The sequence below is a fragment of the Aricia agestis genome, chromosome Z, assembly GCF_905147365.1.
Source record: "Aricia agestis chromosome Z, ilAriAges1.1, whole genome shotgun sequence".
In the NCBI taxonomy this organism is placed as follows: domain Eukaryota; kingdom Metazoa; phylum Arthropoda; class Insecta; order Lepidoptera; family Lycaenidae; genus Aricia; species Aricia agestis.
The window spans coordinates 12,051,112-12,068,169 of record NC_056428.1 but is presented as its reverse complement, the minus strand read 5'-3'; the positions used below and the strand labels follow the sequence as shown (position 1 = coordinate 12,068,169).

Below are 17,058 nucleotides of genomic sequence, written 5' to 3'. Positions count from 1 at the left end.
GATTCCCCTCGATTCCTCACGGATCCCATCATCAGATCACCACTTTTGTGAACATGGTACCAACCTCGGATTCAACCCTGTACAACAACAAAATAATCCTGAAAATCGGTCCACAAACGGCGAAATTATGGTTGAACATACAAAAAAATATATATGTTCGTCTGTTTATAAACAGACGAACATATAACCTCCTCCTTTTTGGAAGTCGGTTAAAAATAAACTCACATATTAAGATGCGGAACCACCTCATTTACTCACAGCCTGTCACGGTACCGACTTATAGAATAACAAAGATAACATGCCCTTTCAGAGCCTCCTAGCGCTATTTAAATAATCGGCCAAGTGCGAGTCGGACTCGCGCACGTAGGGTTCCGTACCGTTGTAGAGCAAAAATAGACAAACAATTGTGTTTTTTGTATGGGAGGCCCCCTTAAATGTTAATTTTATTTTGTTTTTACTATTTGTTGTTATAGTGGCAACAGATATACACAATCTGTGAAAATATCGGAAGTCTAGCTATAGCGGTTTTTGAGATACAGCCTGGAGACAGACAGACAGACGGACAGACATCGAAGTCTCAGTAATAGGGTTCCATTTTTACCCTTTGGGTACGGAACCCTAAAAAGCAATATCTTTGTAAGTATAATGAAAGGACAGGCTGTTTTTGAGAGCTTCTTACATATAAAGGCGTCTGAGAGTTATTATGCGATCTGTAGAAAACTAGTTCCTTACGTAAATAAAAGCATAATACTGCATAGAGGTAACATAAAAAGAACAGACCCAACCGGTTTAAATGGTCGATTCCACCGCTCTTATTGCCAAATGTCAGATCGATTTGAGCAACTCGTCAAGGCTGGGAAAGGGCGACAACTATTTTTGAACATTCTAGAAATCGTTCGGTAAATGAAATAATATTATCTTGGTTGCTCTCAGATGTTCTGACCAGTTCATTTCTCTGGAATAAACCGGCTATATATTTGTAAAAATGCCGTCGTATGCTTGGGCAATTATACCATGATTTAAAATAACCAGTCCCAGGCATTACAGTATTAAAGAGTGATACTCTGTTCTAAGAATACAGATTACAGTATAAAGCATATTTTATTAAAGGATGTAAGAGTCTAAGTAGAAACAATTATCCCAGTCTTGGACATTAACGGCTTAATAATATGTAACCAAGAATACACAATTTCAAAGCAAGTCTTGGTTAAAAACAGTTTTACCGTGAGAGAACTATGCCTCAGCTTGAGATATTTCCACCGGCGTGATTCACGCCCTAAGCTAATTTTTTAAGTTCCTCTATCTTATCTTATATCTTTAGTATATATATATAGGTGGTTTTGGGGGCGGTAAATCTAGCTAGGAATCATTTTAAATGATTCCTAGCTAGATTTACCGCCCGCAGAAAATGTCTTTTTATTCGTGTTTTATCGATAATCGATAAACTGAAAAATATGACTCTTTCTGACATCTATTGGCGAATAATAATACTATTTTGTGAGCAACTGCTAAAGCATTCCAGCAGATGGCGTTGTTAAGTAACACGAAGTCAATGAGTGTTTGCTATACCGAGCAAAGCTCGGTCATCCAGGTACTATTCAATAATATAGGAAGAATTTTTAAACACCTCATCTATCCATCCAAACTTTTACCAGCGAGTGCCTTAGTGCCTCAGTTTAAGTTACCTATTTTAACTTAGCAAGTTGCTTTTTTCTTGTGTATATCCACTGTTAAAAGATTGGATAGTGTTTAAAAATTCTTCCTGTTAAAAAGAGGCAGCAAAAGGAGGCCAAGATCAAATAAAAAAGGATTAAAATGCAAATGTACGATATAATATGACACATTAATCTCACTGAAAATGTGAAGTGGCCATAAAACGCTCGGAAAACAATTTTCCTGGATGCGAGGAAATGGGGAAATTGAATTTTTGACAGTGACAACTAACACCCGAGTGTGGACGCGTTAAATTGTGCTTGGCTTGGGAATTGGTGGGAATTGGCATAAGTGGAAATCCATTTAGTGATACCATTTAACGCATATATAGATCAAATGTTACAAATACCCACTTTTTGAGGTTTTTGGACAGGAGTTATCTTTTGAGCACTTTCAAAACATTAACCAATCTAAAAGTTCTGAAAAATTCCTGTTAAGAAAACGCAAAAACCAGAAAGAATATAGTATCACGCCCAAAAGGGACGTTGCGAATTTTCAGATCTTAGAAGCCTCTGGTCCAAAGGAGGAGGAAGAAACCCCCTTCTCACAATATTCTACACAATTTATTTATTACGGCCGTTATTTTTTGTAAGAATGAATTAGGGTAAGCCAAGTTCATCCTTCAAAAACCCTTTAATTAGAGAAAACAAAAAATTCATTAATTAATCTTTTACCAAAAAAATATTGGAACCCTTTTTTGGGTGAGATAATGATAAGGTATTTTTCATCGTTGAGCGCCGGACATACAAATATTTAGAATCTTAGAAAACAAAAACGTACTTAGTACCTAAATCTTTTTAGGGCGTTCGCTGCGTTGAGCGTATGCCCGGCGCGGTTGCCCTGCCCGGCTGACCCGCTCAACTCTAAGCTATGGGTGACATCAAACAAGCACGCCTCGCGGTCGCGGGTGGCCGCGCCGGGCGCACGCTTAAGGGCGTTTGTGCACTACATGGACATTTACCATCCGGCGCGGCGCGGCAGCTCGATTTCTACCTTATTTAAATTTATATTATGGGAAACGTGAAAGTTATGAACGCCGGACGGTAAATTTCCGTGTAGTGCACAAGCGCCCTAACGCAGCTAACGCCATTAAAGTAGACAATCTTGTAATAGATCTCTCGGCAGCGCATATATTATCATTATATAGGCGCTGCCGAGAGCCTATATTATTATAGCCTATATTATTCATGAAATTTAGTAACCCCATAGGCTTTAGGAGATGAAATACTAGTTAGTTCTAATCCCTGTGAAACCGCATATTTTTAAGTTATGAAGGTAGGAGAAAAACCTATTTTTAAGGTTATAATAACTTTGAGCTCTGAGCCACAATAGACATAACTACAGCAGTCTCCCAAGTACCTACTTAGCCAAGTCAAGGTCACATTATAAGGACATTTTACTGTCCTGCGCGTCTTTAGATAAGTGCCCCGCTCTGCTATAAAACCCAATTAGGGTCCAACCATAATATAAGTAATACAGTAGACCATCTTTATACCGCAAGAGTACACGCACACATGGACGTACTTTTAGATATCTGGAAGTAGTAAATGTAGCATCACGTGAGTTGTGACACTGTGAGCTAGTTTGATTTTAAGTATGGTTATTATCGCCTCCGTGGCCCAGTGTTTTAGTGCGCGGCTCTTGACTCGGAGGTCGTGGGTTCGATTCCCGCGATGGAAACATGTTATTTCCATATTTGGGTAGGACAATGCAGGCTGATCACCTGATTGTCTGACAACTCTGACAAGTAAGATGATCCATGCGTCGGATGGGCATGTAAAAAGTCGGTCCTGCGCCTGACCTCTCGGCAGTCGTGTCGGTCTTCCGTCCCACTGGGTTATGAGAGTAAAGGAATAGAGAGTACCCTTGTGTACTGCGCACACACTTGGGCACAATAAAATTTGGTTATTATGGTTATAATATTGTGGCACAGGTGGTCCGCAAAAATAATGAACAGTGTACACGCCACACATTTATTATTCAGAAGGTCGCACCGGGGCAAGAGTCAAGACGTTCTTGTTTTGTAATCGAAATCATAATTTTTCTACCGTTACGAGGGCTGCTATTTATGTATCCGGAATTAAAAAAAGAAACAAACATATATCATTTAATATGGTTTTATTGCTTTTCAAAATATTCGCCGCGCTGATCGACACACTTTTGCATACGCTGGAACCAATTTTCATAGCACTTTTTCCATTCTGATTGAGGTATCTCCAAAACGTGCATTTTGAACGCATCAACAGCCTCTTCGCGGCTCGAAAAACGTTGACCACGTAATTTGTTCTTCGCGTATGGAAATAAAAAGAAATCGTTAGGTGCCAAATCAGGGCTGTACGGCGGATGACCAGTCAATTCGATCTTTTGACCCTCCAAAAACTGAGTTGTTTCAGCTGAGGTGTGACAGCTAGCATTGTCGTGATGTAATATGATTCTGCGTTGTCGGTTGTCCTTTCTTATTTCTTCAAAGACTTCTGGTAAACAAATGGTCGTATACCATTCAGAATTAACCGTTTTACGATTCTCTAATGGCACTGTAGCCACATGTCCATTAATTCCAAAAAAACAGGCGACCATTTGCTTCAAAGTACTTTTTGCACGAGTAACTTTTGTTGGTTTCGGCTCATCTTGGAACACCCACACCGTTGACTGTTGTTTAGTTTCGCGGTCATATGCATAGATCCAAGATTCATCACCTGTGTAGATATTATAAACGGCTTTTGACGTACCACGGTTGTATTTTTTTATCATTTTTTTGCACTAATCGACACGAGCCCGTTTTTGATCGATTGTCAAGTTGTGCGGAATCCAACGCGAACATATTTTTTTTACAGCAAAATGTTCGTGTAATATCTTATGGCGGCTCTCGACATATGCGAACGCGTTGGCCAACGCGTCTGCAGACGCGTTGGCCCAATGTGTAGAACGGGCGTTCGCGCGTTGGCCAACGTCTAAATACCTACGGCCAACGCGCGAACGCCCGTTCTACACATTGGGCCAACGCGTCTGCAGACGCGTTGGCCAACGCGTTCGCCTATGTCGAGAGCCGCCATTATGTATGCTCGTCATACTTATGCCTAAGGACGCCTCTATCTCGCGATATGTAACATGACGATCACGCATTATTAGTTCCCGCACAGCATCTATATTTTGTGGGACAACAGCTGTTTTTGGGCGATCTTCTTTATTTTCATCCGTGAGCATAGACCGCCCACGATTAAACTCACTGTACCAGTGATAAACAGTGGTTTTTGATGGTGCTTCATCTCCAAAAGTTGCGGTGAGTTGAATAAAGCACTGTTGTTGATTTAGCCCGCGCCGAAAATCGTAGTAAATCATTGCACGAAAATGTTCACGCGTTAAATCCATGGCAAATGAAGACACGCAATTTTCAAAATGACGCCACAATGGAAAAATAATTGACAGTCACATGAAACAAAATGTATTCTTCAACCAAAGAGTTCTATTTTCAAATGTTGTAATTACTTTTTAAATATTGTTCTTGTAAGTGGCCAGTTCCGGATACATAAATAGCAGCCCTCGTAGACCAAGTTAAGAATTTTCGTTACTTTTTGCTGGAGGTGGCGTTGTTTGTTCATATTATATTATGTATGCGAGTGAGAAGTGTAAATTTTGTTGCTGTCTACTTTAAAAGCTTACTAGATATTGCCACAAAAGTCTTTTTGTCGTACGAAAACTGTACAATATTCAGCATTCTATTTCATCTCCTTTCCCAGAGCTCAAAGTATCCCATATAAAGTTTCCTCAAAATCAGTACCTATGTAACTGGTTTATGCTTGAAGAGGTAACAGACAATAAATGTTATGAAACAAACGTTAGTGATTCAATTAATAAAGTATTTTGAATTTTTAGTCTATGATTAAAATGAAGTCCGCAATCACAGCAATTAAAGACGATTGTTAACATTTCTTGAGAATTCAACATTAATTTAATATCTGATGGTAAAGTATCTGATGGCAAAAAAGTGGAAAAATAAATTGACTCTATTAGCAATACCGGGGTAATTGGAATAAAACATTTTGATCCTTATCATAATATTATTACGCGAACGAAAAACTTTGTAACCCTTTTTACGAAAAATGGGGAAACGTAGGTGCATGAAATTTTGCACAGTTATAGTTTATATGGTGAAGGAGTGCATCGAACTAATATTATTTTGAAATTATGCTTTTATCACACATTTTTTTAACAAATAAAACATTACACACACTACAACACACACACATGAGAAATGACAGATTTTTGAGTGACAAGCCTATACATACGAATTACTTATACTCTTTTATTTATGGTTCAAGTCTGTTGACAACAAGTTGACAAATTGAAAAAGGATTAGAGTTTTTTTTATTGAATTTAAGATACTATTAGACAATTCTTACACGGCCAGTCTGAGATCAGCTAAGTCCCAGAGACAAGAGTTGAAAAAAAATGATAAAGTATATATTTTTTACAAAATATAGGTAGTAGTCCTAATGTCGTTGAAACTAAGGTCGAATTTCGACCATTGGGCGATCTCTAGTTGTTTCTTATAGCGCCTGATTATGTGTGTGGAAACGTGCAAATATAAAAATTTATCCAATGATCAAGGATATTTTTTGAAAATCTGATGTCAAAAATTGCCATTAGATTCTGGTAGATCTTTAATTACCCTTTTAATTAATTTTGATCTAAATGTAAGTATACAACGAATTCATGTGCCATTGTTTTTTATTTATACATTATATTCTGTAATCAAATCAACAATATATTATAATATATTTTATTCTGAAATCTAAGCGCGTAGCAGTGGGTGTTGATGATATGACTTATTGAGAAAGTAATGCAGATAGCTTCTGAGTCTGTCTTTCGGAATAGCCCCTTAATTATGCGGTTAATATTTGACTATTTAAATTTTAAATGGGCGGGTATATACCCGGCTATACTGAGTGCTTTGAACATTTAGTTCAAATTTATCTGAAACGGAGTACGATGCTAATAAGGCTACTACTTAAGTTGTGGTGGACCTTGATACAATTATCAGTTTTAGGGAAAGTCAAGTTTCCAATTTTCGCACGGAGACATTTTCCTAGGTGTGTCACGACTCACGTCGCGTTGGTTTCCGTCGGTCGCGGTGGCCGGTGTCCCCAATGTGGGTAATTTATGTCGTACTACGGTATCAAATGTTATATCGAGTGCCTGTACTTACTATATATGCAGAAGTTATGGACGTCGCGTCGCACTGAAATTAATGCAGATTAAACACTCGTCCAAAATGTTACACAATATGAAATAATGAAATTCTGAAAACATTTTATCACTTCGTTCTATTACCAGTTTCCTGTAAGGCGCTTTGCAGACGACGGGGCGGGGCGGGCCGGTCAATTTCGCCGCGAACGATATACGTAGCACAAAGGGAATCCTATATTACCAACGCCCACGGCGGGCAAAAAGACCGCGCTGAAAGTGCCCGGCGCGCACTGGCGGCGCGGCATTTCAGCCGTCCGCGGCTGACCGGCCCGCCCCGCCCCGTCGTCTGCAAAACGCCTTACGGTTACAGATTTTGGATTGGTGCGGCAAAATATGACGTTACCACTAGCAACGCTGTCGGAAACGCTCGTGACACGAGACTCGAAAACTGTGATGAGTAGATTGTAGAATCATATTTTGCTCGACTTGGCGGGGACACTTCCGTGCCCCCAGATTAAAGCCGTAACTGTAAATCCTGTCCTGACTTCCTAGGAAGGTGAATCTGATAATACTATCAATTTCATCCAACAGTGCCATATTACTTGCATTGGAAATGAATAATTACGGGGAGTGCTCTGAGGGTTTGTTCGGAATCATACCACCTGCAACTTTTCGCCATCGTCCCAAGCGAAAAACATACCATCCTCATCACCTTGATGAGTGGCAGTCTTCCACAGTGCGTTTTTCGTAAAACTCTGGAACGAACTGTCACCAGCAGTATTTCCGGACCTATACGACCTGAAAACCTTAAAAAAAGAGCGTATTTCCTCTTAATAGGCCGGCAACGCACCTGCAGTTCTTCTGATGTTGCGAGTGTCCATGGGCGACGGTAGTTGCTTACCATCAGGTGACCCCGTTTGCTCGTTTGCCCCCTTATTTAATAAAAAAAACATCTCAAGTACCTAACTAGAACTTACTTTTTTATGAATCAAGATAAATACAATGATAGTAAATAATGGACACTGTTGAGCATTTGTGTATCATCCCACAAAAAATACCTATTGATTTATGAATGCAGTCATGTTCTTTAGATCATTTAGAACAATACTTTCATAACTGAATACCATTTTTTTGTGTGTTAATACACAAATGCTTAGCAGCGACCAGTCATAATGGCTCTGTTATTTTAGCTAGATCTAGAATGCGACGTTCGCAGTTATGGTATGTCGGGGAGCGCAAACGATATCGCAACAGTGCAAACAGCTCCAAGTCGCTCCAACACATGTGATACTTTCCATCATTGAGAAATTTCTAGACTTGTATTATACCCTATACCTACTTGTGTTATAAATTTACTAGATCATCGATTGACGCCTGCAACTCCGTAGCGCCGAATTTCGTTTATCACGGCGGGAACCGCACATTTTTCCGGGATAAAAAGTATCTCCATACTCAGCTAAATCGGTTAAGCGGTTGGGGCGTGAAGGGTACAGACAGACTTTCGCATTTATAATATTAGTATTAGGTAAGTAAGTATTAGGTAGTAGGTACATTAGTATGGATATTCCTTGTCTTGTTATTGTTATTTTATGCGCGGAACCGTACACTTTTCCTCGTGACAATAATTCAAAACATGATTATATCTACTGCAGAATATTTTGGTTTGGCCACCTTATGGTAAACATGATTATATTTACTGCAGAATATTTTGGTTTGGCCACCTTATGGTAAACATGATTATATTTACTGCAGAATATTTTGGTTTGGCCACCTTATGGTAAACATGATTATATTTACTGCAGAATATTTTGGTTTGGCCACCTTATGGTAAACATGATTATATTTACTGCAGAATATTTTGGTTTGGCAATCATATGGCGATAACGGCAAAGTAACTGTACCTAATGACGCTAGTTTGTGACGTTTTTATTAACTTTACATTCTTGGAATAACATTATAACTTTTTAAAGGCAAGTAAACATTTCATACAGGCAATTAAACTTGGTCTCGATTCTGAGAATTAAATTCAAATTGTTACTTTGACTTATTATTTTTATTATCAATTTGTTAAAATTAACATTCGATGTTATTTGTAGAGCGAAGTAGAGTTTTGTTAGGTTTGCTGTTTGTAATAACTAATAGGTAAGTATCTGTAGATAGCAATAATTACCTTCGTTTGTAAATTAAAACAATTATTGTAACAGGTTTGCACAGCTAGTTGTTGTAAACAATAATAAACGAAGTTTAAATAATATGCTTTACTTGCAATTTTAAACATGACTGACTAAAATTGGAAGGCTTTTGCTTCCAATTTTAGAGGGGATTACTGAAACTTAGAAATTATAAAATATAGTTACATGTTCAAATAGACAAGCTAAAAGCAATTATTAATAACAGCCCCGGATTTATAAAGAGGCCGTTATAGGCCACGGTTTAGGGGCGGCGGCGTCCATAGAGGCCCTACAATTACGAACATGGAGCGGCGGAAATAAAGTGACCTACTCTCATAAAAGTATTAGTTTGGCACTGACTAATAATAATTTATTAACCTATCGTTTTATTATTATTATCCTTGGTTAATTAATAGTACTCAATCTACGAAAATGACAGGCAATGTATGAAAAAACACGATCCTAAAGGTACAAGTTGGAAGCCGGCTACATGAAACGACAGCAGACGATGTCGTCACGACACTACTGGTTTCTATGTATTTCTATGGAAAGTGTCGCTAGCTTCGTGTCGCTAGCTGCGCATGGTATTTCATAAAAATACATACAAACCACTGTAGTGTCGTCTGCGGTTGCTTCATGTCGCCCGCTGCCAACCGGCACCTCAAAATACAATTTATTATAATGTAACACTCAGTTCCTACTTCTGACCGATAGGCGACAAAGAAGCGTGACTTTTAGCATGCCAAAAGCTGATAAAACGTTAACGATGTCATTACTTGTGATTTGAGTCATGAATCTCATGATTACAATGTTTAGAGTAATTTTACCCTTGTCAAGTTTTTATAACATCGACATAGGGATCACTATCAGAAACTCGGAGTTAAACTGGGAATGAACATGCCTTGCCATTCGGCAAAACTTGTCAACTTGTTTTCTTGATTTTGTCAGCTGGGGTAAGATGAATGGGTAAAAAGATTACCAGTGCCAAGAGTTAGTATATTTCCTTTCACGATGCACCAGAAAAAAAAGAAAATTGCGCCCTTCGACGCAACTAATTACTTGTTTGTATACGAGTGTGTGTAGACTTTGTACTTTGCATTAGTAGGGTGTTAACTTAGCTCTTAGTCTGTTTGACCTAATTGATTCGCTTGAATGACCTGCACTACCTTCAAACGCAATGTACTGTATACATTACTAATTAGTTACTCAACATAATTGATCACCGCGTCATCCATTGCAGATCTACCAGCATCTGCGCTGGTACACGATCCCGTCGAAGAAGCGATGATTAGTTAATGCCGAATTAGTTTGAAATACATTGCTTACTCAACATTATTAATCTCTGCGTCACCCATTGCAGATCTACCAGCATCTACGCTGGTACACGATCCCGCCGAAGAAGCGGTGGATAGTTAATACCTTAACAGTTTTAAATACTATAAGTTCGTACATTGCTTACTCAACATAATTAATCACCGCGTCTTCCATTGCAGATCTATCAGCACCTGCGCTGGTACACGAACCCGTCGGAGCAGCGATGGATAGTGCGCATCCTGTTCATCGTGCCCATCTACGGCTGCTACAGCTGGATCTCGCTGCTGTTCTTCAACGGCGACTCCTACTACGTCTACTTCTTCACCGTCAGGGATTGTTATGAAGGTAACTATTTCGATCGCCTTTTTGTTGCCAAAAGCTTTAGTCAAAAGGTGTGGAATTTGACGTAAGGTTTATGAGACTTTATTTTAAAACGTCGAAACTATGGAATCTGGGAGCACGGCAGTGCTCCAGCCAAGCTTTTTAGCAAAGGCACGGCCGTAGCATACTTTTCTCGAAGCGGTTCGCGGCTTTTTCACACCCGCTTTATCTTCGATGTTAACAAAGCTAGGGATTTAGAATTTCGGTGACTAGGAGCAAGTATTAAAACTAGCTTAACCTCCAAATTACATAACATTTCGATAAATAGTTTAATAGTTACGGATGATCAAAGTTACTACATTTTGTCACTCACTGACTGACAGATCATCAAAATTCTAAGGTACTTCTAGCAGACTTAGAACCTTGAAATTTGGCAACAAGGTAGGTCGTTATCCACAATGAAAGGAAAAATTATGAAACTGGCCAAGTGCGAGTCGGACTGGCGTACATAGGGTTCCATACCGTAAATTTGTATGGGAGCCCTCCTTAAATCACAAGTTTATGTACTTTTTATTACTTATTATTAAAGTTGAAATACAATTAAGTATTTTCTGAAATTTTCAAAAACCTTACTTTTACCATTATGGATATAGAGCAAATAAGGGCAAAAAAACGTGTTTGTTTGTATGAGTCCCCCGATTAATCATATATTTTATTTTAGTTGGACTTTTAGCTTTTATAATTTATAGCAACAACAAAAGTACATAATTTGTAAAAAATTAAAATACATATCTAGCTATTGCGGTTCTCGAGATCTAGCCTCGTGACACACGGACGGACGACAGACAGACAGCGAAGTCTAGACTCATTAGGAATAGGCTCCCGTTTCCATCCTTTGTGCAAGGAAACCTAAAAACTGAAAAGTATAACATAACTTTATTAAATAAAAGAAAAGATTTTTATGTTTGTGGCTTTGCAAGAACATTAAAAATGAGTTTCGACTTCATAATAATTATTTTACGTTCAAAAGGAAAAATAGTGTTAACAAAGTTAACAATGAAACTATGATAATTAAATTCGATTAAAATATAAATGAAATCGGAACTGCGAATTACGATGTACACTCCATAGTCCATACTCGCTCGATAGATGGTGTAGCACTCCCTTTATATCGCGGTATCGCTTGTTTGCGGGGTATAATTATTATGGTTTAAAAAATCCGGGATAGGTCGTAATACTCAATCGAAAGTAACATCGGTGCACGAATAACCTCCTGAAAGTTAAAAAGTTGTTGGGCTATCGTCATAGAATTTGTACTTTGTAGAAGTACCTTCCTGTTATTATCAATCAATTTTACGACCTAGAATATATACCTAGAGATAGAAAATGGGTGCTAAGCTAAGTACAGAAAAGTTTTAACGTGACCTGCCAGTTAGACAAGTGGAAAAACGCTAACGCTAACGCTAGCGCTAACGCTACAAAATGTATGCGATTTGACATAAGTCATCGCTTCGCTAGTGAATACTAATGTAAAGTCCATACATTTTGTAGCGTCAGCGTTAGCGCTAGCGTAATTAGCGTTTTGCCACTTCTCTAGGGGGGCTGAAAAGAAAAGAAACCTTAAAAAAAGAAATGAAATCCCACCAAAACATTAAATGTAAAAAGGAACCAAGCAAAATATTGCATAGCCATGCAATATACCTATCGTAAAAAGTTTTCAGATCACATTCAAGCCAAGCCTTCAACTTATTTTGTAATTTAAATCAACATTAAGTGAATTTATCAATCGTTGGCTTGGCAATGAGCACTAGAAAAATAATCAGCGACTGATTGGATTTATTGGGTACCATCCTTCACATGCGTCGTTACATACTAAAAAACACTTTACGCTTGCCGTTTGTGTAAGTATGAACTACCCCAAATATGAAGTTTTTCTCGTGCTCAATGCCGAGCCACTATAATAATTAAAAAATAAATTCACTAAATGTTGATTTAAATTACAAAATAAGTTGAAGGCTTGGCTTGAATGTGATCTGAAAACTTTTTACGATAGGTATATTGCATGGCTATGCAATATTTTGCTTGGCTCCTTTTTACATTTAATGTTTTGGTGGGATATAATTTGACTAAAGGCTCAGTTGTAGTCAAAAACGTTTTGCTCCAAAGAGCTTAGTCAAAATGCCTTCACCAGTTTCGATAGGGTAGTTAGATGTCAAAAATGTATGGGATTTGATATAACGCGATAAATTATGTCTAATCCCATACATTTTTGTCATCCAACTTTGCTATCGAAGACTCCATGCAGCTGGTGAATACATTTTTACTAAGCAAGATCTGGTATCCTCGGAACAGTAAGGCTGTCCCGCACGATATCGTGCGTGTTGGAGCGGGATACCTTATATTTTATTCAGATAAATTATTATTACGTTTTAAATATATTATGTACTAGCGACCCGCCCCGGCTTCGCACGGGTAAAAAAATATATAGCCTATGTCACTCACTGAAAAAATGATTAAAATCGATTCAGTAGTTTTTAATCTATACTAATATTATAAAGAGGTAAACTTTGTTTGTTTACTCATAGATCTTCTACTACTACTCGACTAAGAGCTGACGACCAAATCAGTCATGTAGCTTCAGCTGTGTTAAAACTCCGTTAGCTACTTCCCTGAACAACCCTTTCTGATAATCTGCAATCTGGCAGGCCGTGGGCGGTGGGTGTGGGAGTGGTGGGGTGGAGAAAAATGAAAAAAATTGACTGTCTGTCTGACTGTATGACTCCAGGCTGTATCACAAGGACCGCTATAGATAGACTTCTGAAATTAATATCTATAGATAGACTTCTGAAATACGGAACCCTTCGCGCGTGAGTCCTTGGCCGGTTATTCTTTATTATCTATGTGAGAAAATTATAAATTAACATTTACCATCGCAAACACTATTAAGTCGCTGAAACTACATTTTTTCCAATTTTTTCCCAACCCTACTACACCCACACCCACCGCCCACGGCCTGCCAGCACGCAGATTATCAGACAAGGTTGTTCAGGGAAGTAGTAAACGGAGTTTTAATACAGCTGAACCTACATTTTTTTTCTTTTTTTCCCCACCCCACTACTCTCACACCCACCGCCCACGGCCTGCCAGCATGCAGATTATCAGAAAGGGTTGTTCAGGGTAGTAGCTTACGGAGTTTTAACACAGCTGAAGCTACATGACTGATTTGACCGTCAGCTCTCCGTCGATACTACTGATAGATCTACATTACTACTTAATAGTCAATACTCAATACTCTGAATAGATCTAAGCTCCTCTGCCGCGAGCGCACCCCCGAGTCCCGACCCCGCCTTGGTAGCAGCGCCCACTTCAAAACGGGCGTAAATCGCAATATTTTAATTTCGCCATAACTTCTAAACCAAACGTCCAATTTAAATTAATCAAAGACCAAATATTGTCTACATAAACTGTGCTTAGAGATGAAATAATTTATTTTGATAAGGATTATAAGCATGAGTAAAATAAATGCGATTAAATGTAGTAAAAAAAAATCAAGATTTTGAAATAAAAAAAAAGGTTGTTGTGCCTCACTTGACATAGATAGGTATAGTGTGTCGCGGACTTTTTTGTAGATATTTATAAGATCTACATTTATTTAGAACATTGTATGGTTATATCTTTATAGTTTAGGCAGCGTACGCAAAATAAGTAAATTTTCTGGTTGTTTCCGAAAAACTGAAATATCTTGCGGAACCCTATATTTTCCAAAATAAAAAGTAGCCTATGTTACTCGTAAATAATGTAGCTTTTAAATAGTGAAAGAATTTTTAAAATCGGTCCAGTAGTTTTTGAGCCTATTCATTACAATTAAACAAACAAACAAACAAAGTTTACCTCTTTATAATATTAGTATAGACAAACGTTTTTGTATGATTTACGTTGTAAAATGTAATAATGTTTTGATGGCGACGCATTAATCTTATCAAACCGGAGCGGCGATAAAGTGCCTTATCAGTACACGTCTTCGCTTACTAATTAATAGCTACGTTTATTCCGCATGTTGAAAAAACTAATTACTTTTAACTAAGTGGCTTTTAACTTTCAAGCGGTTATTTTAAGAGATGACGAATACATTAATGAATAAGGCTACGTATAGGCTTCTAAAACATATATTTATTTGCTGCCTATTGAGTATGCTGAATATGAGTTCTAATACCGAAAAATTTTAATGTTACTTGAATGTGTCTACAGAATACATTTTCAAAATCTGTAGAAGTATCTGATCTATGTTGTTGGGTCAAGAAATAGATTTCTAGAAGCCCTTTGAATCAAACATAGAACTTTAGCCACTACCACATAATCAAATATTGCTTAGAATTGCTAGTTCTTTGTTTATATGTTAGTCACGTAGTCTACCTGCAAGATGTTAAACTTGCTACTACATTATACAAGGTTTCTGAATTATATATCGTTACCATAAAACAGGGTTCCGTACGTGACGTTATATAGCCATCTAATGTAATTTAATACTATTTCTCGCTGCTCTGAGTAACTGATCGCTTTCGCGCAGACTTTGTAGGTTGCCTATACTAAAAAGCTGTCACTTTTGTTGAAAGAGCTGATTTTTGTAAGTTGGGAAGTTGTTGCAAAACAGAATGTTCGGACCAATACGACCTACAATTCTTCAAGAAGAGAGCGCATTCCCTCTTGAAAAGCCGGCAACGCAACTGCAACTCTTCTGATGTTGATCGTTCTTCTGATTTCATAAAAAAAAAGTTATACTAAAGGTATTAATTATTTTATTTCATATATATCTATTGTAAGGCATTGAAAGATGTAAATATTCAATCTATAAAAGGTAGTTGTGATTTATATCATATTTCGGCCTTAATTGATAATTATTATGATTAAATAATAATATGATTAATACAAACTATAAACGCATTAATTACCCTCACGTCACGCAAAGGTTTAATTATTACAGTATCATATTTTTTTCACAAATGCAGTATGCACTTTGTTGGTATTTTCTCAATGGTTGTATGAGTTAAAATTGTTATTTAAAATTTATATCAGAAATTCTGTATACTTATAGAGCCAGGTAGACCCTAAGGCTGTAGTGGCTACCGAGTCCTCAGATACTTGTACACACTGGCCTCTGTTTACTAGAGTCATAGAAAAATATGAAGCCCAACGTATCGTCCACAAAAATGCAATTAATGTATTTTACCTAACTACATAATGTTTTAGTTACGGTTTCGCTTAACGATTAAACGCATTGCGCAATCATTTGGAATGTGTTAAATGTTAATGGTAGGTGAACGTGTGGTTTTAAAATTGTTTATAATATTTCGACATATTATCGGGGATATAATATAATCGTAGATAAAATGGGCATAAAATGCTAAGAACACTCTCGATTATGCTAGCTTTCAAACAAGAAAAAACTAAATCAAAATCGGTCCACCCGTTTGGGTGCTGTGATGCTAATTGCTATCGACACACACAGACAGAGATACACGTCAAACTTATAACACCCCTCTTTTTCTTGGGGGTTAAAAATTAGATTAAAACCGTCTTACCTATAATTTAAGAGATGTGAAGCCACGAATAGCTGATATAAGACATTTTTTTAACCATCGCGTCGCCTTGTGTTAGGGGAGCAAAAAAGGTTACTTATTTTGACGTGGTACTTTAGAAAATAATTTAAAAAAAGAAGGGGACGGTATAAAAAAAGGTTACCGAAACCATTTTGACCTGATACTGTAATTTATGCCATTTCTTCAGTTAGAAATCTCGTTAGGTCGTAAACGACCATCCGGTTAGCGGCTATGACCGGGCTAATACAATAATAGCATGACCTATATCTGAGGCTGCCCTTATCCTTAACATAATGCGTAATTACTACCTACTAGCACCAGTTAAACTTAATACTGATTAAATGTCATGTTCTCTCCCAATTCATAGTATAATAATAATTAATATTATGTACTATCAGAGAAGTTGATTCATAGGCAGATGGCGAACCTGCGTAGATTGCTCGCGTTATGTCAAACCCAGACTACAGATCAAACTGAAAAAATTGACATAGTCTGACCAAATGACGTAGGTCCGTCAACTGCCTATGAATTAATTTCTTCGATGGTACTGGTACATAATATGAAATTAGATAGACAGAGATACGAAATAAGAGTCAGGAATTAGAATGCAAAATATTGAACCGATCGAATCCAAATTTTCCAGCGACCAGCGTGCTGATGATAAACTATTGCTAAGAACACTCTCTGGGTACTTTTAGACCAAAAAATTGGATCAAAGTTGGTTCGCCCGTTTGGATGCTACGATGCCACCGAGT

At 37.7% G+C, this 17,058-nt stretch overlaps 1 protein-coding gene across 2 annotated transcripts in view; it reads left to right on the top strand.

Annotated features, from left to right (window-relative positions):
- LOC121738722 (transmembrane protein 184B) overlaps positions 1-17,058 on the top strand; it is a 47,378-nt gene that overhangs the window by 15,478 nt on the left and 14,842 nt on the right. For both annotated transcript variants that reach the window (XM_042130948.1, XM_042130949.1), the window contains exon 3: positions 10,565-10,730. In XM_042130948.1, coding sequence (XP_041986882.1) covers positions 10,565-10,730 — 166 coding nt within the window. The remainder of the gene's footprint in view (positions 1-10,564; positions 10,731-17,058) is intronic.